The sequence below is a fragment of the Protomyctophum parallelum genome, assembly GCF_964188405.1.
Source record: "Protomyctophum parallelum genome assembly, chromosome: 6".
NCBI lineage: Eukaryota > Metazoa > Chordata > Actinopteri > Myctophiformes > Myctophidae > Protomyctophum > Protomyctophum parallelum.
In genome coordinates this window covers 36,713,954-36,738,992 of record NC_139701.1, presented here as the reverse complement: position 1 = coordinate 36,738,992, position 25,039 = coordinate 36,713,954, and the positions used below count along the sequence as shown (strand labels likewise).

Below are 25,039 nucleotides of genomic sequence, written 5' to 3'. Positions count from 1 at the left end.
AATGGTATTTCTAGGGATGACTTTTTAATATCAGCTCATAAAAACTGCATGTAAGCACACTACACGAAGAAAAAACAAGAGAATAATCTACATAATTTAGTCAGTATATAAATAATCAAGAACAGCATGAGTATATGCACCAAGCAGTGCATACTGAAAGCATGACTGATAGGTGAGTCATATCTTTGCTGTATAACTATGTTGTTGTGTTCTTATCTGCAGCTAAACTAATATTTAAAACAACATAACGTCTTTGAACCAGTGATGTGGAATGAAGTTGTGTTTTAGTTTTGTTTAATATAATTGATTTGGTGCCAACACGTTCAAATTGGATAGTAGCAGTAGCATTTTACTGGCATGAAGATTGTCATGTGCATGTTTTTGATTGATTGATTGAAATATTTATTAACAGTTTGTAGAATTTACAGTACATTTTAAGCACAATGTCTGTCATTCAGACGTGGTAGGCTTTTAGTTTTTTATACCGCAGACCTCATTTTCTGCACAAATCAAAAAACCCTACTATAGTAAAAAAAAAAGCTGACGAACCCACTATGAACAAACTGTAGCACTCTATTGCTGCTGCAATAATATAAACCTCAAACCATGCCAGCAGCTGGAGAGCAACAGTAATAAAGAGTGGCTCGGTGCTGCACAATAAAATCCCTTTTAGTTAAAGTCGCACCCAGGATTTTGCTGTGTGTGGTGTGTCTTATAAGTTTAAAAATAAACGTAACAATTAAGGTACTGTGGTCTACACCAGTGGTTCCCAAACTTTTTAGTTCAAGGTCCGAAAAAGAAATGAGACGTTTGCCCGTGACCCAAACTAATGAAAAAAGCAGATCTACAAGCTCACAACGCATCGCTTATAGATTGTCTCTTTTCACTACTTCTGTGTGTTTTATAATTTATGGAATTTCTTTGATTTCTTCATGAAATTACTGAAAAATGTATTGAATTTTGATAATAATAATAATTAATTAAAAATAAAATGTAGTAAACAAAAAATAAAGGGACTCATAAAGATGTGTACGCGCCCCACAAATGCGTCCCGACCCATGCAGCGTTTAGGGAAACAGTGGTCTACACAGTAAAGGTGCTGCTAGTAAGATGTGACCACGTACGTTTTGTGTTCCAGACAACCAAGCAGCCGGGGTCCAGGCTGCTGAGGCACGGGACCTGTTCCAGACCACAGACACAGACCCTGCAGCACATCAGGCCAGCCCATCGTTCACCGAGGCCCAGCGGAACGCCCCCAACTCTGAGCTCTCCACCTGGACCGGACTGGTCAACCTGGACCAGGAGGGAGTCCGCTCCATCGCCGCCATTAACGACTCCTCCGAGATCTCCGAGGAGCATGTGATCCTCCATCTGCGCCTGGACGAGAGCTCCCGTGGCTGGGGTAAGACCCAGCAGGCGGTGCCTGGGACCAAAGCACCCGGCCAGGAGCTCGGCTCGGGGGTCCCGAAGAGCGGCGGCAACACTCTGTCTGCCCTTGAAGGCCTGGAGGGCCTGCAGGGAGGTTCTGCACATGAAGAAGAAGAAGAATATGTTTCTTCTGACCCCTTCGCATCGTCCTCCGTAAGCCCTTCCACCCCCGGGCCTCAGGCCGGTAACACCGTTCTGGAAGGATTCGTCAACACGCTGATGAGGCCCTTCAAGTACTGGACTGGAGCCATGGAAGATGAAGAGCGACCCGTCGGGCCCACGTCCACAGATGTCCCCATGCCCGAGGGAAAAGGAGGAGACGACCAGCCGCTAAGCGGGTCACCTAAAGGGCAGCTTAACGTATTGAACGCAGGAGGGAACACGGGCAGCATGGACAACACTATTATGGACCACAGAAGCGACGCTTCCTCGTTCAAGTCTCCTGCAAATACAGTCCAGCGTCCAGGGGAAGGTCTGTCTGAGCAGGAGGGAGAACTGATGCCGTTGGTCCCATTACTGCCAGCCATCCAGACAACAGGGTACAGAACGGCCATGACACATCCAGCTGGAAAAGAAGCCGGCATGACCCCAACCATCCCTCAATCTTCTACTAATGGTAAGATCCCTTCAGGACTCTGACTATGTGGCTATGTGTATGTATCCAACAGCTTTGATTCCCAGCCATCTAATGGGGACCCCCATTCGATTTTTTTTAATCACTGGGCAGTGGGACCCCAATCTATACACTGTGAAATCCTCAGTGTATGCACACAGATGCGCATGTGTTCATAAACTGAATGTATACGTGTACAGTATGTATCCTACCTCCACATTTCATCACATTTTCCTTTAAATTATTTTTCATTCCATGTTACATTCACTAAGAAATATTACCTGAACTTTAATAGCAACACCTGGTGTGGGGTGAAATTGAAAGTGCAGTATTTTACAGGGAAAGCAAATTGAAAAGACGAGATGTTCCATTCCAAATGGACGCTATCTCAGTTCTGTACTTCACCAGTAAATGGAGAGATGGAACTTACATCACACTTTTTAGATGGCCTGTCTTTGCCTCAATTCCACTTCCTCTATTTTCCCTTTACTATGCGTAACTATATTCTCAGGGTACATTGAAATACATGTACCTGTAAATTTAATTAAAATGGTATCATGCAAATGTATTCCATGGCCATAGAGAATACTCGTTTCTGACTCACCAGAGGGTGTGTGTATGCAATATTCTCATTTCTCAGATAACTGCACAGCATATGGTCTCATCACCTGTATAAATTAATATGCATGATAAAAATAAAACTGTACAGTATTCATATTAATTTAAACTACCATTAGCTACAAGCTATCCTTAAAGGAGAATTCCGTGCATGCGTACGTGCGTACGTGCGTGCGTGCGTGCATGGCTTTCTTAGCTTTGAAATCTCTGTGACTTCAAACAGGAGGGCGGCAGAGCAGGCAGTTTTCACTTCCACGGACATACCTGTAACTTACAGTACGTTTTAACAGCGGGCGACAGCATTATTTGTCCATGGGACCCGGCGACTACCGGCGATAGCAGGCGAACAGGCGATGGTCGAAAAGTGGGCGGAGCAACGTTGCCCGAAAAGATACAAATAATTAATATTTTCGGGCGATACTGGGTGATTGAGCGATGTGTCGGCCGATGCTCGCCCGCTGTTAAAACGTACTGTAAGGCCAGTGGTTCTCAAAGTGGGGTCCGGGGATCCCCAGGGGTCCTTGGGGTGGTTCCACAATGTGATGCATTGTGGGCCTGTAGATCTGCTATTTAAAAAAGTAGTTGTAAAAAATGGGGGTCCTTGCCACAAAACCTTTTAGGATGGCGATCTGTAGCCAAGTTCATAGCAAAGTCTTTCACATTAAAATGTTTTAGAAACACTTACTTATGCAAAGGTCACACCATATTGGAGCTAGATATTATTGACTCTCACAGGGAGGAGTATAGAGAAAAAAATATTGAATGAATATATCTTGCTTCGTAAATAGCAGCTCTACAAATATAAATAAATACAGCAGGGCGGTATACCTGAAATCCAATGCTACCCTCAAGGTATTAATGTATTATATGCTGGCTGAAAATATAAGCTTTTTAGTCCGCATATATTATTCACAGCCGTATCCAATTAATGCAGAGGTTGGGCCATGCAGCGCCGCTCGCCCTCCCGTCCATCTCCGTCTTCGCCAATTAGGCCCTGGCTCTCTGATGGTGGGTGGCAATTATCACAGAGGCAAGGATGAACCGGGCTAGATGCAGATGAGAGGAGCGAGGGAGGTAGAGGAGGCTAAAGAGGGAGAGGAGGAGGAGGAGCAGGCCTGCAGGATGGCTATAGTATTTATTTATTTATTCAAATGTTCTCCTGGTGGAAAGCTGCCTCCACGGATGTCTACTCCTCTTAAACTAGCATCAGTGTGCAGAATTAACTGTCTTACTGAGCACTGTAGTGGGCCGCTTCTCCAGTCTGCGGTCTCCCCAGTAATGGATGCTGCCATGTTGTCTTTTTGATTCGGGATGATGGGAGACCTCAGGGAAAGGAAACATGACAGAAATGGGAAGGAACGGCGTCCCAACATCACCAGGCATTGCATGTAAATCACTGACACCTGGTCTCTTCCATCAAAGAAATACAAGACTACTTCACACCGGTCTCATCCACCCCAAGGGACTAAATCTGTGTGATAGAATGCGGTGGGAATTTGTAGCCTGACACTCGGCGACGTAGATGAGCGTGACATGATTCATGTGGCCATGTAATAACTTCACCACCGCCGCCATCTTTAATATATTGTGCTGAGGCAGCGTTGGCACCGCACTCGGCGTGTCAGAGAACATCTCTTTCCCGCTCTCTCTCTGCCTCGTCTCTCTCTCGTCCAGTGTTCATTTTAAAACTATGACGACAAATGTTCGTCGACTACCTTTCTTCACCGATGAAAACTAAAACTGAGACTAAATGTATTGATAATTTTGTCAACAAAATGAAAACTAGACTAAAATGTTAGGGAGGGACTAGTGGAGAAGAGATCCAGTAGAACTACAAGACAAGTCATTGTATGCTTGCTGAAAATACAAGCTCACAACGCGTCTTGTAGCTACTTTCAGCACGCAACTACCCATGCAGGCATGCCCTACCTGGGCCCTCATCAAACCCTGTACACTCAAGACACTGCTCACACTGTCCCTAAAATATCCATATGACCTGTTCTGACATTCTATATGTTGATCTGACCTCATCAAACCCTGTACACTCAAGGCACGCTCCATATATGGCCATTACAGAATTCATTCCATATGTTGATCTGACCTCCCATGCCAAAGCGCCATCGGTCGCCCAGCAGTCTGCTGTCACCCAGGCGGATGCGTGCACGCGCATCGCCCTCAGGCGTCTTACTGGTAGTCATCCGAAATGTTTTACTTTTAGTCTAGTTTATTCAACTAAATATCATACAATTTTTGTCCACTAAATCTTCGGTTGATTGAGTCGACTAAAATGTACGGCAGGCCGTGATGACATCATAATGCCCGATTTATACTTGGCTGTGTGTGCCGAAAATAGCAGATCTACAAGCTCACAATGTGTCACACTGCGTCACGATTGTCAATATACTTAGTCTTAGTTTTGTGTGATGAGTGTCATGAGAAATAAATGGTACTTTTAGAAATATTTATGTATTTATAGCAAGCCATAAGAGGTAAAGTACATGAATAATAATTAATTATACTCCGTAACGGCACTACAGCTGTTATTCATTGAATACTTATAGCTTATTAGTCAGTGAAAAAAGGTAACTCTGTGAAATCATCAGTGCTCACTGCCTAATACCCTGTTGGCCTTACCCGAGGGATCCTCTTCTCTCAGTCAGTTTACTCCAGTAAAGGGTTGTCAACACAGCAGGTCTGCTCTTATTGGAAATACACAATGGAGTCGCATAATTGATTTTATGCAATTTGCTCATCTGAATAGAGTTTATTATGTACCGAGTCTCAACATTAACTCAGTGAAATCCCCCCCACCCCACCACTCAGCAAACGCCGTTAACAGAGTTAAAGTAGATCTAAATAGCTGCATGAAATCATCCAAACTTATGTCTAATTATTTATTTATTATATAAGCTGTTACATGGAAGATCAAACCAGATTAATGCATTTAATTATTCCCATTTTCATCGGTGTGCGTAGTGAAAGTGGTTAATTAGCGATTCAGATTATTAATAGGACAATTACTCCAGACTACATGGCTGTTATGGAAATGAACCTCAGGCTCGTAAACCGCATTTAGACGTAAGTCCACTGTGAACCTTCTGAATAATTTACAGGCATTTTAATATTTCACACGGTGGCATGATTGTGTATGTTTTCTCCACCTCGGTAATGTGTTGTGCTGCCGTGTGTAGCGTACACAGTATAAATGTACACATGGCTCTCTGTTGCTATACATAGATCTGAACCAAGATCAGACATGCCGAGCAATAATGATCTTAGCAACACCTGGCCTAGGGGAAAAATATATATACACACCATACCAGCCCGTGAGACAACATGCATTACTAAGTCTACATTTGACACTGTCTCTACACTGACAGTGTCAGTTGGCAAGCAGATATTAAGGTTTGATGACGCTGTCCCGCTCATCTTAATAAATATACATGTCTAGACAGAGCTTATTCTGGATGCACAACAGATAGAGCTGTCCTGCAGTCTTGCAAGGGGGTCTTGCATTTTTTTCCATTTGGCCAGGCTCACCAAAATGCAAACGTATTACAGTGGGAGGTTTGGAGCAGGATAATACCGGGGATTGAGAAAAGAAGGGACAGAAGTGTGAAATTGGCTTGAATATATCCTATTTTGTGTGCGTGTGTGCGTGCGTGTGCGTGCGTGTGCGTGCGTGCGTGCGTCTTTTATACTGTAAGCATGTCTATAAGCTTCAGCAGCTCAATGTTCAGCACCACTGCTGAATAAAGCAGCTTAACATTTGTAACTTCAGCCTGAGTGACTTGGAGTGACTGAGGGCTCCATTTTCGTCACCTCTAAACTCCTTATCCCTAAACTACCCCCTTTTTTTACTAAAACGTTTTTGAATAGTTCAACTAGCCAATGTACATTGACACGTGAGCTTGTAGACTGGCCATTTTATCTATTCAAAAATGTTTTGCAAAATAGTAAAAAAAGGGCAAAGAAGTTTAGGGATAAGGGGTTTAGCGGTGACGAAAATTGAGCCTTGAGTGCCTTCATTGAATACTAGCCTACAGCATGATACAAGTAAATTTTTACACTATATGACTTTTTATATGATATATGCATATTCATGCAAATCCGCGAAGGGCTATGCAAACGCACATCTGGGTTTCGATGACTATAAGCCATCAAACGGAGGAACCCAAATTCCCATTTGAATTAATTTAAACTAATATAAGATGACTGTAAGAGTTTCAGGAGCAATGTCACAGCCGGGCATGAAATTTCAGTTGGTAATTTAATGTATCTTTAATTAAATCCGCCCCCACACACACATGCACGCATGCATGCACGCGCACATGCACATGCACATGCAATCGCACACGCACACACACACACACACACACACACACACACACACACACACACACACACACACACACACACACACACACACACACACACACAGCACAGTGAGTCACATTAATTACTGTTTTCTCCTTCTATTCCCTGCAGAATTCACGGCGCCTGGTCCCAATGGGAGAACAGCATCCGTTGAAACTGTCAGGATGTCCATGCCTCAGGGTCCTAGAGAAGTCCCAGTCCTCAGCAGCCATCTGAGATGGGCCGTCAAGGCCATGCAAGGCTCCAAACTGGGCTCCCCGGGAAGCGCGGCCTATGTGGGTAAAAGTTCCACCTGGGAGCCCATGGAGGCGAAGGGAGGGCCGTTAGAAGTGATGACGTTGCCCAACGCTCTGAGACGGGACAACCCAGAGAACTACTCCGGTGAGGGGCGGGACCGAGACGACGACAAAACAGCCGCGACGACCACAAAAAACGCGTGGGTGGAAGACGGGGAGTCGGAGGTTAGTGGGGAGGGAAGCGACCTGCCTGCTGTGTTTGGACATACCATGAAAACCAACGCCGTAGACAGTAGCAGTGTTCAGGTCCACGCTGAAACGGACTCCTCTCTTGCCCAGGGCTGGAACGAGGCCGTGACTGTGGCCGAGCACACCACTCTGTCTCAATGGCAGCTGGTGGAACAGCCCACCACCCCATCACCCCAGGTCCCTCGGGGTCCAGGGACCGCCGAAGAGGCCAGGGGAGAGATGCTCTATGTCCGCCGCCCCCCTGTTGTTAGGAAGCCACCTGGGGCGGTAACCTCGGGGCACGAGTCACCCATGGACCCCCTGACCACCGCATCTGGCACCACCGCAGCACAGTCTTTGACCACCAGAGACACAGAGGGAACAGATCCCACCACCACCAATGCAACTATAGCCGGTTCATCAAGCCTCGACACGACCAAGGATCCACCTGTTTCCATCTCATGGGATCAGGAAGAGACAGATAAGTCAGCGAGTATTGTTGACCCACAGCTCCGCCCCTCAGCCACCTCATCACCCTACGCACAAGCTCTAACGACCACGGCTCCTCCGCGGCTGACCAATGCTCCTGCGTACAACTTGGTAGGCGGTGGCACCGAAATGGAGGCCAAGTCAGCCGTGGCCGAGTCCTTCATAGTGGGAAGTCACAGGACGCCTTTTGGGGGGGCGGACGCTATGACGAAGGAGGTGGAGGTCCCAGTCACCAAAGACAAAGTCATCAAGAATCCCTTTGACATCCTCATACCCAACTGGGGCTACGGGCTCAACCCATCAGGTAACGTAGGCTGCCATTTGGTCATAATTTTGTCATTAACTTCACATCCTGTATCATTCGTACATCATGGTTGTTCCAATGTGACATACAGTATAACACCATTATCTTGACACAAAACTGCCTACCGCCTTGCAGCTGACATCACAGACAGTCCAATCCATCTAAAATGTTCCATAGTTCTGTGTTCTGGTTTTACATCACCTACTCTGTCTGCATTACATTCTTCTGTTCTGCATCTCTTCCTTCACCCGAGAAAGCGAGGCTACAAACTTGGCTTCACTCAGTGAGGTCTGGCAACTTGGCAAGGCTCATTAGGGACTCGCTTTGGTTGTGTAGGTGTTTTTCAACGATTGGATCTGCGTTTAACAAAGCAAAGCCAGCTGGTACAGTACATCTAAGTCGTGCTGAATATTATGTAGGGAGAATACACACACACACACACACACACACACACACACACACACACACACACAAAGTCTGAAAGTGCTGTAACAACAGTCTATTAATGTTGCATCACTGTCTGGGGCATTTTCAATCCCCTGATATTTAAGAGATGCCATGCTGTGTCTGGCTGATATAAAATGCATGGACACTGGGCTCTTGGGATCTTGCTTACCAATACTGCAGCCACGTATGTTCTGACTGAGACGTGCATTTTAAACACACAATTAGGCTGGCCAACATACCTTAAACCACATGGGCATTTAAGAAAGTGTACTCTGTTTGTAGTGGCCCATGTAATGATGCCCTAGAATTTAAAGCATTTCCCTGATGGTGCTGGTGAAAATGTTGCCCCTTTTGAAAACGAGATGGTTTTGGATCCCCTTGAAAACGAGATGGTTCATCTCAAGGGGGTTATTCCCAGTAAAGAAATGTCAACTACAACCATTTGTCTGTTATTTACATGGAGCATGTCTTTGAAACAGTTTGGGGCTTAGAACGTGCCAGTGTCTTTTGATAATCTACCTATTCAAACTGAATATTGTACCATACACAACACAACATGGGACTGTTGTTGTTGTCTCGATGGATTGGGGAGGCTACAGTATGTATTACCGTGTTTTTGTTCTTGCTTACTGTAAATCGCTCTGGATTAAAAGCATCTGCTAAATGCTTAAATTGTAAAATGTGTAAGAGATATAGTCACCATGCATTTTCTGCATGTGCCAGACAGTGTGGTCTGGCAATCTCTAAATTGTCTGGGGATTGAACATGTACAATAAAATGCCCAGAAAGGGACAATATTTTATTAGAAGCATCTCTATTTCAATTTCAGAAAAGCCATTTTTCTTTTATTAAAAAGGCAATTTCTACCCTTCTCTGAAATGCCAAATCCTAACCACGACCCCAACCTGAATCTTTTACTAATTGTAACCTTAAAAATCACACCCATGTGAAGTGAGGGGCGCTAATATATTAAAGTCTATCTCATGTTGATTAGGTGATGTAATGGTGATGTAAAACAAACTGTCAAAACAAACATTAAATGCCATTAACAATAAAGAGACAATATGAAGTAATGAGTTACAAATTTACATAAGTTTTCCATTCATTGTCAATGGCATTTATTAAACAAACATTGAACTAAAGACAAACATTAAACCTGTATAATATACAGAAACACAGAATCTCGTCTGATTCTACTTTTTTTTTTCAAGTTCTTTCTTTAAGTTTCTCTGAAGTCATTGTTCATGCGCATAAGGCTAGGTGTGTGTGTGTGTGTGTGTGTGTGTGTGTGTGTGTGTGTGTGTGTGTGTGTGTGTGTGTGTGTGTGTGTGTGTGTGTGTGTGTGTGTGTGTGTGTGTGTGTGTGTGTGTGTGTGTGTGTGTGTGTGTGTGTGTGTGTGTGTGCGTGTGTGTGATTGGTTGTTGCACATGTGTGTGTGCAGTCTGTGCACATGCACGCTCTTTATCTCAGCTTGTTCACATTGATTTCTTCTGGTGGTGAACAGCCTCTCTCCTACTGTGCTAGAAAGCAACTGGGGAACCATAACAAATATGATGTGGACATGTGGTGTATCTTCCTCATGCTCATTTGAAAGCCAAACAACCAAAATCGACCTCTGAGATTTGGTTGAAAATACCACTGCTACACAACTCAGATTTCCATTCTTTCTCCAGGTGTGTGTGTGTGTGTGTGTGTGTGTGTGTGTGTGTGTGTGTGTGTGTGTGTGTGTGTGTGTGTGTGTGTGTGTGTGTGTGTGTGTGCGTGTGCGTGTGTGTCTCAAATTTGACCTTGACAAGTGACTGCATGAAAGAAAATCACTCAATTTTTACTGCCGATCTTCACAGATTACTGCCGCAGGCTGCCTTTTTCTCATATCTCTGAACTGCGAACATGTTGTATTTTTTAATCTCATGATGAAAAGGAAGAAGCTGTATTTAGGCGAGGATTGAGTAGGCAAGGGGGCTCCTGGCTGGGTACGTAACACTGAAAGTGACACGTCTCTTGCTGAATGATTAGAAGCATGACCTTTTATATCTGTCAGTGATAGCACTGGGAAAATTACAGCAATGCCCGTTACTGCAGAGAGATAGAGATAGAGAGAGAGAGAGAGAGAGAGAGAGAGAGAGAATTCTGTATAGGGTATAGAAGTTTGGTATATGTGGGGAGAGGGAGGTGAACACATCCTCCTTCCTGGTGAAGGTTCATAAGCCCATTTAATCAGTGATCAATGACAGCGTCATTATCAGTCCCCTGAGCCTCTGCACAGAAATAACTGCCTTCCACAGGGCAGTACATTGAGTATGATCTCGTTTTTATCTATTGTGTTTGTCCTTCCTTTCTTCGTTTCATCCTTCCTCTGCGTTGTGACGTCCGTGTCAGCTCCCTATGTTCTATTAGGTCATATATCAGGGTGATAAGGTCAGACATTGTCTGTGGTGTCATATGTCGTCCTCCACACCCCATAGCTCCATCTGAAATGCCTTTTAACCGCACGAATGTCGCATGCACGCACACGTGCACGTGGGCAAGCACGCATACACACACGCACGCATACACACACATACACACACACACACACACACACACACACACACACACACACACACACACAATGTCATAATCCTTCACAGAGAGCGGTACAAGAGTAAAGGAAGCTGTAAGCTCATTTAATTAAAATTTCTGCCTTCATCACTCAACACTCATCTGCATGAATTTACTCCTGGCATTAAAGATATAATATAAATATTATACACTTTACAATGAATAAACTAAATGACAAACAGCAATAAAATAGAAAACGGAATAGACAAAAACAAACAAAAGCATTCACAGGGAGAAGCAAAAACGAAGTCACGATCAAAATGACATAATCGGCACTTCCTGTTGCTCCACATCTAGACTAGTGGAACAGATAACACCAAACAATTATGTGTGATTGGTCAGAAATTCAAAGTGCTCAACATTTCTTTAGTTTTATACGCAATCAGATACAGGCCACAGGCACTCTATCATGGACAGGGTCTAATCACCTCAAAATGGAGCCATATGGAGTATGAAACAATTTTGTCCACAGGGAACTTGTTTATAGTTTCGTCAAGAAGAAAAACAGTTGAGTTCTTTTGAAGTATGCTGCCAGCTTAAAAGCACCTGACTTTGCTTACATGTAATGTAATGTAATGAAAAAATGTATGAACGAAAAAGAAATGTAAAAATAAAGTTTACAAAAAAAAGAAAAAGAAAAAAAAAAGCACCTGACTTGTGGGTGTCACAAAGACTTCTAAAAGTCCTACACTCTTCCAAACAACATTAGAATAGTTTACAACCTGCCTCATTGTCCACAAGGTAACCATGCATGGAAATTTACTGAGAGGCTCTCTGTGCTGGCATCTGGCCGTGTGGGGAGATGGAGTGTGAACCAGATACAGTATGCAGGCTGCCTGTGCAACCTTTATATTACCACGACAAGCTGATATGGTGGCTGGTAAACAGGAAATGGGATGTCTGTGAGTTATAGCTGCCTTGGCTCACGCTACCCAAGATGGATAAGACTTCCTGTACATCAATAACATATAACGCTATAGCTCGGCCCAGACCAGATTAGAGTGCAGCATTTGAAGAAGTAGCAGCCTTATGAGGACGAGAGATGTCATGTCGACAGAGAGGATCAGAGTATACAGTAGTATGGGTTGTTTTTTAAATTGATGTACAATACATGTTTGACCGCTGGTGTATACGTTGGAGACCTCAGACCTGAGCAGTGAGAGGACGTTGTTCATCGAACCATATTGATCTCCCTTGTACCTTTGTAGTGCTCTGCTTTCCTTGTGCCCCCCCCATTCTCTCTCTCTCTCTCTCTCTCTCTCTCTCTCTCTCTCTGTCTTTCTCTCATTCTTTTTCTCTCTTTCTCTCTGTTTGTCTCCCTCTCACCTTCTCACCTTCTTGCTCTCCTTTAGGTGTTTCTGTCCCTCTCTGAGTTGTGTCTTTAATTACTCCTCAGGTCAATCTATTTGTCTCTCTGTGGTGTGCCACAATGTTTAGAGAGCCTGTTGACCTCCAGAGGGTAACAATCAATGGACTGGTCCTGGACTCGAGCCTGGCTCGTTTTAAATGCTTTTACTGACCTGTCAACCTCCAGTAATACGAGCTGGGAGTGAGAACACATGTCTGCACTCTGGTGTCATTCACGTGATGTTGGACTACCAGAAAACAAAGTAATTGCTTTGTCTAAAAAAAAATACATTGGGTCCCTCTCCATTTTTTACTATCTCTAATTAATCTACTTTCTAATGTTATTAGTGAGATTAAAGCAGTTTTATCTTCTATGTATGTTTTTTCTTTTTGTTATCTGATTGTCATAACAAGCAATTCATTCTTTGAAAAACACCATCAAGTCAAATGTAGTTAATTTATCATAGTGAATTATCAATATGTTGTCTTTGAGAACTCACCCACACATGTTGCTGCACTTCACTTAGTTTGAGGCTTTTAAATAGCCCAGCTGGTATCATCAACATTATCATCTGGTCCAATGGGAATGTAACGTCCTAACGTTCTAATTAACTCATGGAAGGACGTTTTGATTAACAGCTGCACTCTCAACAGACTGCAGGTCACATAATAAAAACAGGCGGGAAACTGAGAGATAAATGCATGTAAACCAAAGCATGTGGTGGTAAAACAGGCGGGAAACCGAGAAACACACAGTGGTGGAAAGCATTTTTTACTTAAGTAATATTATCAATATTGTAATATAGAAATACTCTGTTACAAATAAAAGTCCGGAATTAAAAATTTACTCGAGTAAAAGTACAAAATAAGTATTAGCATCAAATACTTCCCATTTCACAAGTTTTCAAATGTATAAAAATCTTTTGAAAATAGCCGATCTACAAGCTCACAGTCACAATACGTCGCAGCGCCAATGCGCCATGCATTGTGAGCTTGAAGATTGGCCGAAATCCGGGTTGAAGTGGTTAATGCATGTATTGGAAATTGGAATTGGAAAGTACAAATACCTCAAAATTGTACTTTAGTTATACTTTCCACCACTGGTTACACATAGACCCCTTTTCCACCGGTTGGTTCCCAGTGGGAACCGGTTCAGTTCTTTTTGGTTTTTAGTCCATGAGCCAGAGGTCCAACATTTGTGGACGAACTATACACTATATTAAATTGTTTATAGGATCAATACAAGTAAATAAATACATGATAACCCTTCCACAGTAGTAGCTTTTTCATATTTTCGATTATTTAGCATATTTTCCTACATAATGCCTCATTTGCATATTAAAATTTGTAATACAATAAATCATTGTCTTCGTGTAAGTACTCAATTGGGGAAGTTTCATGGTGATAACAATCTAATATAGGTATGGTTTTGCCCACTCAATTCATAATTAACGTTTCAATTTTGGAGCTCTGGCTCATGGACTAAAAACCAAAAAGAACTGAACCGGTTCCCATTGGGAACCAACCGGTGGAAAAGGGGCCATGGTGTAAAAGAAAAGCACACAGTGGACCAAAGCAATGATGACAGGAAACTGCTGTGGAAAAATACAGGTAAAGCGAAATGTAATCACAATTGGGAAATTAAATTCAACAAATATGAATAGATGAACCTCGAGTTCACATGGGTTGGACGGTTGTTATTGTGCAGTTCCCTTCAATCCAGCCTCATCTCTCATTCTCCTGCCTTCTTTGTTGACTTCTTTGTCCTCGCGTCACTCTCATTTTCTTTTTTCCCCCCTCTTCTTGGTGTAATTCTGCCATATCGTCCACTAACTGCTGAATCTAATCCTGTGCTATTGGCTGCTGCTTATTAGACCAATGGGATTTGTTAAAGCTAGGGCCTTGGGGGACAGTGGGCTCCGTTGTGGAGTGGGATAAAACAGCGTTACACACCAGAGCATGGGTGTGTTTTTGTTTCCTGTTAACTAGGGGATAGTCGAGCCACAATAGTGTTTAAAACGAGATTAAGTGCACTGGGGAACGGGCACTGTGGCTTTTGTGTGCACTGACTGCTAGCTCGATAATTAACAGTGGTCTGTTTTAGAATGTTTTATATCATACGGTACCATATAAATTATGTACTTTGAAGAGCCTACATAAAGTAGGTTTTTCCATGCAGTAGGAATATGCTGTGGGGTGTAATATACTTCAGCCACTGAGTCATGTATCAAGTTATTAGGTTTGATCTCAGTCAGTATAATGAATTTATTTCTAGAGCATCAGTAATGAGCTCTAAAGTGCCCTCTTTACTTGTTCTATGTAAGCACAGTAGCACTTGACATCAACTCAATAGACAAGTCAAGTACAGCAGAAACTAGCTATAGCTGCTAAGTGCACCGAAACTAGCTGATCCACAAGTTCACAATGCATCGTGCTGCAACGCTGTGTGAGCTTGCCGATCAGACATTTTTGCTGCATGCGCAACTACCGTAAGTATAAATCAGCCTTAAAATCATTTTTGAGCCTCACTGTGTGACGTAACATGACAGGCAATTGCACTACTCTCCAAAGTGCTGTTAAGTTCACAGCAGACAAACGTAAAATAAAATGTTTAATATTGGCTCAATCAGCTAAATTCTGTATAGAAACATGAACAAAGTAATTGGAATAAAAGCATCCCTTGCCATTTCACAAAAACAATGTCAAATAAAATTATTTTTATTATGTATTTTTGCCAATGCACCATTAAAATTGAGTTTAACATTCTGATGCAGAACAAAACAAAAACCTCTGAAAACATTGCTCAAGCTGTCATTTTTACGGTTTCATATAAATGCTTTATTTCCTTTGCTTCCACAACAAAACTCAGTGATTACTCAGCCTACAGGAAGCCCCATCAGGGACAACTGGGCTGTATTTTCTGGATAGTTTGACCCAGAGTTCTTATTATGGTAGATTAATGACAGTGTCAGTGTCTGCTATAGACTAACTAGAAAATAGGTATGAGAAATGAGCTGTTTTCGCTATGAATACTTTCCTCCCTCTGAGCCCCTGGAAGAAGCGTCCCAAAATTCAGGAGTTTAACTTTGACGACAAACTAACAGTAGTATATTGAATGTTTTAGGCTACAGGGTTCTATATGTATCTGGATGCATAGCGTTCTCCAATGTGTGAGACTATTTCCGAGTGTTCATCCGCACCCCTTTGTGCTGTATATTCTACAACTGTCTATTTTTTAGAATAGAACAATTCATTCCCCTGTGTTGCTTAACTTGTTTGTTGTCTTTTGGAGATAACTGTTGGAGATATAAGCTTTCCATAACTTTACATTGCTGAGGAGTACTGTAGATGTACAAAATGGGCCATGCATTTCACTGTGTTCCCTGATATAATTATGCATGTGTTGATCTTGGCTAGAGAGAAGATCAACTCCCTCTTTTAATGAGGGATAAAACCGGCGAGTAAACATAACGAATTGCACAACAGATGAAAACATCAACAGCGTGCCGGATCATTTTTATCCACCCCTACAATATGTTTTTTTATCATACTCGATTTTATAGTGGAGCTCTGCAGGAGGCTAACTGACTGTAAGAGGATTTGTGTGTGTGTGTGTGTGTGTGTGTGTGTGTGTGTGTGTGTGTGTGTGTGTGTGTGTGTGTGTGTGTGTGTGTGTGTGTGTGTGTGTGTGTGGGCGGGCGGGCGGGCGGGCGGGCGGGCGGGCGTGCTTGCGTGCACTCCATGTAAAGATGTGGGACTACTATGTAGGTGGGTTCACAATATGCCTACAATCTGCTTGTTATCACACAGCGTAGCAGTGCAGTTAAATATCAGTGCATTTGTCCATAGCATTTCATCATTTTTCAAATGATGGACTTAAGTTATAAATAGGACAGAGGATCGAGAGACGAAGCCAAACACAACATTTCTGTCTCTCACAAACAATAGTGCATGCCTCTGTAACCTGTGATTTTTTTCATCAGGCTGTTTGTTATCTGCTATTATGATTAGGAGACTAATGCCAGTTTTCCACTGCCTGTTTCTGCCAATGTCACATACTGTTGTACTGTATTTCTGTGCAAGTGTGAGTGCTGGTCTGGAACGCACTCACAGATGTAAGTGGCTTTTGTGGTCAGATTCATCAGATAAGCACTTCATTTTAGCTTTTAGTTATTTTTTATAACTGCTAAAAGCAGTCGTAAAAAGAGAGAAAGGGAGAGAGCGATCTGTTTATTTTAAGTAGCCGACACTTTATTGATTGACTTGGACACATTATGTAAAGCCATATATACCTGTGTGGCTTCTTTAACCCGACCAACCCTCTACTGCAGGGGTTCTCCACGTTTTTGGCTGGGGACCCCCCTGAAATGCTTTGGCCATGTCTCGCCTTCTCTCAGGATTATTCTACATACTAACGCTAAGTTACAGTATGAGTGTCACTACTTCTTCTTTCCGTCATTTTAAATTAGATAAAACAGAGGAACTCGCAATCACACTTTTATTAACTTTTATTATAATGTTCATGGACCTTCCTCAGGCATCCTCAGGCATATGCCTGAGGATGCCTTCTTTATTGAGCAAGTGAAGATGGTGTGAAGGTTCTTATGTTTTATTTACAGTATGTCTGCTCTACCAACACACCCATCCGTCAAGCTGAAAACCAGTTGTGCAAAAATACTTTTTACCTGTCATTTTAAATTAAAAGCCATCCAGCCATTTACTATGTTTTGACCTGTAGTCTTGTTTTGTTTTTTTGTTATTTTCGGTGCAGCCGTGCATTCCCTGAGGGTGAATAGGTGCCCTTTTCTTATTTATTTTCTTCTGTGTGGCATGGACAGAGACATCGAGCTGACAGGCAGGATGTTGTCAGAAGAAACATAATCCTGCCTGTCGTGCCACTGTGAATAGGAGCCACTGACCTGGTGTTATATGGGAAAACAGTAGAATAGAGCATTGAGAGCCTATCGGATTATGCAGAGACATTCTGCTTCCCTTCCCTGATAGACTATTTCAACACTCTGTCTATCAAGCTGCCCTGTCCCCCTTGGAGGATAAAGAAGGGAGACCAACTACATAGCGGTGCAGTTTTTCAAACTGGCACCTTTGTGTCACAGCACAGCGAGCATCCGTGCTGCCTTTTTTCTCCCTGAATGAGGTGGATGTACGAATTATTATTATCTGAAACTGCCTTTTCTTGCTGAGGAAATACCCCTATTTCTTTATGTATTATGCATGCAGTGTGCTCTGAGATATTTGAATAGCAGACGTGTATATGAGATATTAGTCTTGCATTTCCATTCTCCATTCCCATTCTGCCGTCCACCTGTGTCTGTCAGATGGATCTGGCACATGGGCAAAAAAGCAGCCGCCTGCCACCCAAGTTAACTGTGAAACGTATGAATTCAAAACGAGGTTTTTCTAGTTGTGGAGGAGAGGCGAGGGAAAGCAGGATTGGACACAGCTGGGGGTTTTCGTGGCTGCCAGACTGGCTGGCTGGGTGACTGCATCCCCCTCTTCCTCACTCAGGCTCAGACTGGCTGGGTGACTGCATCCCCCTCTTCCTCACTCAGGCTCAGTTGAAGGGAGCAGAGCACCAACCGCATCCATCCAGCAGCAGTCACAACGCATCATGTAGTTACCAGCCTGCAGTGGGTGGACTGGTGGGTGGGTGGCTGGTATGCTATGCATGGTATTATGCTATGCTGGTGGCTATGCATGTCAGCATGTCAGACACACACCTCCAGCATGTGTGTGCAGGGAGGGGAGAGTCACAGGAAGCAACAGAAGTGGACGAATTTAGAGGATGGTGACAGTATGAAATCAATTTGATTGAGGCGATCAGATTATACTGTATAAATGAATGGGAGTCACATTGATTGTAACAACATGCCTGCTAATGCTTGAAGAACAAGGCATATTCAAGTTACAAGAAGTTACAAGATACGATGGGGAAGGAAGAGTTTTAGGGAGGACGAGCTTCATTCCATGAAGAAGACCTCCTAGGTCGAAACGTTGGATAATAATAAATATACAGCATCGTGGCTATGTGTGTGCAGCCTTTTTCTCATTTTTACTTATTTACTGCCTTAGGCCAGCACCTCACCAACGCTGGTGTGCGCCCTTTCCTGTCTTGTCTCCCCGAATACACCAGAGGTTTCCTTTCCAGAGGGGCGTCTTGTGGAGGTCAAACGATATGGGAGGATGTGCTGCACCTCTGCTGAGTATTAAACAGGCCTCTGTGGACCTTCAACCCTCTGGCTGCTTCTCCTGTTAGTGCTGCTGTCAGACCTGCAGAACCTCTTCTGAGGGCATCGGAGCATGCAGGAGGGTTCCCATCTGTGTGTGTGTGTGTGTGTGTGTGTGTGTGTGTGTGTGTGTGTGTGTGTGTGTGTGTGTGTGTGTGCATGACCGGCCGACCACAACCACAGTAGATATACTCATTCATTCCTGTTTGCCCTGCATTAGTTACTTACAAGAAACTGTAAGTAAACGAACAAACACAAGCCACGGTAAATAGTATAAAGTGTGTTTTTGCTGCAGTAAGTTGCCATTCCGACAGCTTGGATAATGCAATTCATTTAGAACGATGGTGGCCACCGTGAGTACAGCTCTAGCAATCCTCCTCGGTCTGGCATGTTGCTGCTCTCCGTTCCTCTCCAGGCTAATGTGGTGTGACGCCGAGCCCACAAGGTGCTCACTGGGAGGCAATCATCTACGTTTTGCTGTCTCAGGCATCTGGCACTGTAGCTAATTTCAAGTGTCATGCTTAGTCAAAAAGGTGTGCGTGCGTGGTTGTGTGTGTACGAGTGTGCCTCCCTGCGCGACGCGTGTGCCCGCAGATGGGTACTAGACGGTATTATGAGAGGTTTCCTATGCATGTAAAGGGAGAAAAACAAGAGAGAATGTTATGCAGTGTGACAGAGGTTAAGGCAAACAGGAGCTCGCAGCTTCGCCACGATGAGAGCTCTGTACAGAAAAGACACTACGCAAGGTTCTCCCAAAGGAGTCTATCCCACACGGTTTGTGATTTGCTGCATCTTTTATTCAATCTGCTCTGCAGTGCTCTAAGAACACGGCTATTTGAGAAGTAGGAGATTAACATCCAGCCTGGATGTTGATGGTTATATTGTTGGAGCTATAGCTTTGTTCTCATATAGCCCAAATCCCAAATCCACAAATCCTGTTGTGTCTCGACAAATTTGATAGCATGTACTCTGAGTCTGTACCCTTTTTAGAGGACAGACTTCTGGTCTGCATAAGAGAATCCACTAAATGTCTATAATTATTATAAAACCTCTTTTCTGGTTTTCTGGTTTCAATATGTTCCCCTAATAAACAACATAATTATGCAGGATTGCATAGTAACAATCTAGAGCACTGGTCTGGTGACCCCCAGGGGTTGAGAAGGTTCCAGCTGGGCGTCTCCACCTAATTAAATGACTGACCGTTAGGGACCAAATTGACGTGTGGCCTTGTGGGTCTGTAACTCTGAGTGAACATTTGTATAAGATGTTCCTGTCTGGAGAAAGGAAAGAAGTGGCCATTGTAATTATACTGTACTGGTGTTACTGAATTAAAGTGAAGGAATTGGATTACAGATACGTAGGTCTGGAAACATAGTGGTATACTTGTCAAAGCAAATACCATCACCATGCCTGACAAGGGTTGGAAATGACGACGATAGTGTAATCAAGAGGACTGTATTATTGATTATTTTCTTAAGTAGAGCATAATGTAATCTAATCCGGTTACATCAGACCCATACCCACAGACTGAAGTAGAGCTGCCACCCCATGTGCACGCGGACCCCCCCCCCCCACACACACACACACACACACACACGCACATAGCAGTGGAAGAAGTGCTCAGATTTGTGTCATAGCTGGCTCATGCTATGACAAAGATTGGGAGGCAGGAGACAGCGCAACAGTATAATAAACTGTATTTATTATATATATAAGGCTAGACAATAACTTAAATGAACTGAACTATAACATAATGAAGCAACAGGTATGAGGTGTGGAGTCAGTGAATCAGTGGTGTAGGTGTGGTGTATGGATGGGTGATACATGGTGTGGTGCATGTGTGGATGGAAAGAATAATCAAACATAAAGGAACAGCGACATGGAGGCTAGCACAGGGAGTTGAGGCAGCAGGTCTGCCTCCTCTGGATCTCTCCCCTCAACTGGGGTGAGTGTGGCATTTATAGCCTCTGGGAGACACCGGGCCCAGGTGCTCTCCCATCAGCCATCAGGCCAATGATGCCCTACCCAGGCTCACCTACAGGATGACAGTTAGGCAGGCAGGCAGGCATATTCTATTCATATGTGTGGGGCATCACACCCCCCCCCTTAAAGTCGTGGTCCCAATAGGAACCATGACCCGTTTAACCTACATACATCTACTATACATCAAATTCACGAACATGTTACATTTTACAATTAAGTGCACTATCTTCATCAAATGTAGCCTACCTAAGGTTAATCAACGATTAATGTCCCACTAACCAAAATATTTTACATTTCACAATCAAGTGCACTATATCATTTTAAACATGTTAGATACACTACTACAATACTCCAAAGTGAAAAACACCCTTAGAGCCTGGCCTTGCAACACCTGGACCCTCCTCCCCCCTTAACAGCTGGATCCTGGTGTTTCAGCTAGCAATAGGGCTGTCAGGAGAAGAACAGGCCAGGAGCCACAACGCCAGTCTCTACAAAAACAAGGACACCAAGGGTTAGACAGACATCTCTAAACAGGCGCACGAGACAATGCATCCGCCACCACATTATCCTTCCCTTTAATGTGCCTGATGTCCAGAGCAAAGGACTGCAACAACAAAGACCACCTAATGAGCCTTTGGTTCGGACACTTAAGAGAGCTAAGGAATGTAAGTGGGTTGTGATCTGTATCCACTCTAACAGGTACCCCAGACCCCACATACACACTGAAATGTACCAAAGCCCACACCAGTGCCAATGCTTCCTTCTCTATTACAGAATAATTAAGCTGATGCTTATTAAATTTTTTGGAAAAGAAGCTGACCGGCCTGTCCACCCCCCCACTGTCAGCTTGCGCCAATACTGCACCTGCTCCAACATGGCTCGCATCGACCTGCAACTTGAACTGTTGCTCCATGCGAGGAGCTGCCAATACCGGAGCAGAGCACAACAGGATTTTGGCATTCCGGAACGCCTGCTGACACCGGGTGGACCAGACGAACTTCACCTTATCCTTCAGAAGATCAGTTAGAGGAGCTACAACAGATGAAAAGTTTTTGCAAAAACTCCTATAATACCCAATTAACCCCAAGAAGCGCATGAGGTCCTTCTTAGTGGCAGGAGGAGGGTAATTCTCCACAGAAATTACTTTTGCCTGTACCGGACGGACCTCCCCCTGACCGACTACCCGACCAAGGTACGTGACTGTCGCCCGAGCAAATTCACATTTAGCCAGATTCACCGTTAACCGCGCGTCAGCCAACCGCTGAAAGAGGGCGCGAATCCGAGCAATGTGAGATTCCCAAGTATCGCTGAAAATTACACAATCATCCAAATACACGGCACAGCCCTCAAGGTCCCCAACCACCCTATTCATGAGGCGTTGAAACGTCGCCGGCGCATTTCGTAACCCAAATGGCATAACTTTATAGGAATAAAGCCCCGACGGAGTAATAAATGATGAAATCTCACGAGCTCTCTTTGACAATGGGACTTGCCAATATCCCTTTAACAAATCAAACTTGCTGACAAATTTTGCCGACCCAACCTGATCAATACAGTCATCCATTCTAGGCAAAGGGAACGCATCCGGTTTGGTCACGTTGTTAACTTTCCGGAAATCCGTACAGAACCGAACTGACCCATCGGACTTTGGAACCAAGATGCACGGCGAAGCCCAGCTAGATATGGCCGGCTCTGCAATACCATTCTCCAGCATATATCGGCACTCTGTATCCAACACCCGATGTTTGTCTGCAGAGACCCGATAAAAACGCTGTCGAATGGGTTTTGAATCAGTCAATTCAATATCATGCTCAATGAGATGCGTTTGTGACGGTGTGTCACTAAACAAGTTTGGGAAACTACCAATTACCCCAGTCAGCTCTGAGCGTTGTGACTTGGGGAGATGACCCAACAGATTGTCCAACTTGCCAAGAGTCTCTGTGTTTTTCAACCGCCCATAAACCAATGTCTCATCAAAGGTGCTTGTGTCCTCGCTCTCAGCCACAGTCACAGACTGAGAGGCAGGACCCACACCAGCTGCCAAACACACAGGTAGAATCACCTCAGACTCTCGGCCATAGTACGGTTTTAACAGGTTCACATGACATAACTGAGAACGGTTCCGACGGTTAGGAGTTGAAATGACATAATTTTCATCAGAAATTTTCTCGAGCACAGTGTGTGGACCTGTAAACTTTGCTTGAAACGGCGAATTCACAATCGGCAAAAGAGCCAGCACCTGATCACCCGGACTGAATTCCCGACGTTCAGCCCGTCGATCATAGGAGCGCTTCATTCTCACTTGAGCTTTTGCCAGGTTCTCTTTAGCCATTGAACCTGCCACATACAATTGCTGCCTAAACCCATTGACAAAGTCAATCAGATTTTTGGGAGGGTCAGGAGCTTTGAAATTGTCATGCAGTAGTGCAAGCGGCCCACGGACCAAATGGCCAAACACCAACTGATTCGGACTAAACCCGGTACTCTCTTGCACTACTTCACGAGCAGCTAGCATTAACCAGGGCAAGCCTTCCCCCCAATCCTTGCCCAACTCTGTACAGTATGCCCGCAACATTGACTTCAGAGTCTGGTGAAACCTCTCTAGCGCCCCCTGGCTTTGAGCATGGTACGCTGAGGATTTAGAATGTTTCACCTGGAGTTGTTTCAGAACCTGGGCAAACATGTGAGAAGTGAAGTTCGAACCCTGGTCACTCTGGAGAACCCGTGGAATGCCAAAGATGGAGATAAACTGTGACAGGGCTTTCACCACAGCCCTAGTTGTTATGGAACGCAGCGGATAGGCAGCTGGATACCTGGTTGCCTGGCACATCACAGTTAGCAGGTACTTGGCACCAGACCTTGACGGGGGAAGAGGACCAACACAATCAATTATGATATGTTCAAATGGTTGACCTATAGCAGGTATAGGGTGCAATGGGGCAGGTTTGATTACTTGATTCGGCTTACCAGTCATCTGACATGTGTGACATGTTTTAATATATGCAGCAACATCCTTTCTTAATTTTGGCCAGAAAAAATACTGCAAAATGTGGTAGTACGTCTTCTTCACCCCCAAATGCCCTGCCTGGTCATGTGAGAGTTTCAAAACCAAATCCCTGTACTTGGCTGGCACTACCACCTGGAACACTGGTTCCCCTGCCCCCAGCTCCCCACAAGGCATCCACTTCCTCACGAGCAACCCGTTATCCAGAAAGTACCCATTAGCACTATCCTTTACTTCACTACCTGTCAGAACTCCCTCAAACAAGGCGCTGATGGACGGATCGGACTGCTGCTCCGCAACGAGTTCTGTCTGAGACACAGAAATAGGCACATCAGACAAAGAAAAACTTGCATCAGAATTTACAACTTCGTTACGCTCAATTTCACGAGCCCCGGCACGCGTCACGGCCGCTGCCGCAAAAACCTGCGGAAAATCCCGCTCAGACTCATCTGGGTCACTGCCCACGACTGGAATTGGACTCACCAGTGGTGTTGGCGGCACATTAGCCCATACTAGACCCCCAGCGTGCATATTTCCCAGGAGGACATCGACCCCAGCCATTGGAAACGCTTTACGCAACGCCACCTCCACCTCACCATGGACAAGGCCACAGTCTAGCTCAAGTTTGTGTGTAGGAGAAGAGATTATGGACATGCCCATACCACGGCTCAACATGGCATCCCCGGTCGCAGACTTCGGTGAAAACGGCAGGACAGACTCAAGCACGTATGTGCCCAGCGCTGCTGTGTCTCGCAAGATGTTCACGGGCACCTTTTCTTTGGACCCGACAAGAGACACAAAGCCCCTCTCCACGAACGGTCGATATGCCACGTCTACACCGCCGAGACTACTCTCGCTCTCATGTAAAGGACCTATCGACCTAACATCTGCCACAGCAGGCGCTACAAACGCTGCCGATTTCACATGTGTGTTATTCCTTCCTTTAAAGGCATAACAGTCAGCTTTGATATGCCCTCTTTTCCCACAGAAATGACATGTTCTTTCGCCGTCACGGGCAGCCCGACTTTTCCCATCCTCCGCTTTAAACCCACTGGTGGAAGGTGCGCTATTGTTATTATTGCTGGATGCGCTATTATGGCTGGGTGCAGTGTTCTCCCG

At 44.4% G+C, this 25,039-nt stretch overlaps 1 protein-coding gene across 1 annotated transcript in view; it reads left to right on the top strand.

The window, feature by feature from the left end:
• Nucleotides 1-25,039, top strand: part of ncanb (neurocan b) — a 140,084-nt gene that overhangs the window by 31,472 nt on the left and 83,573 nt on the right. The window contains exons 7-8 of the mRNA XM_083766712.1: nucleotides 1,139-2,044; nucleotides 7,148-8,293. Coding sequence (XP_083622838.1) covers nucleotides 1,139-2,044; nucleotides 7,148-8,293 — 2,052 coding nt within the window. The remainder of the gene's footprint in view (nucleotides 1-1,138; nucleotides 2,045-7,147; nucleotides 8,294-25,039) is intronic.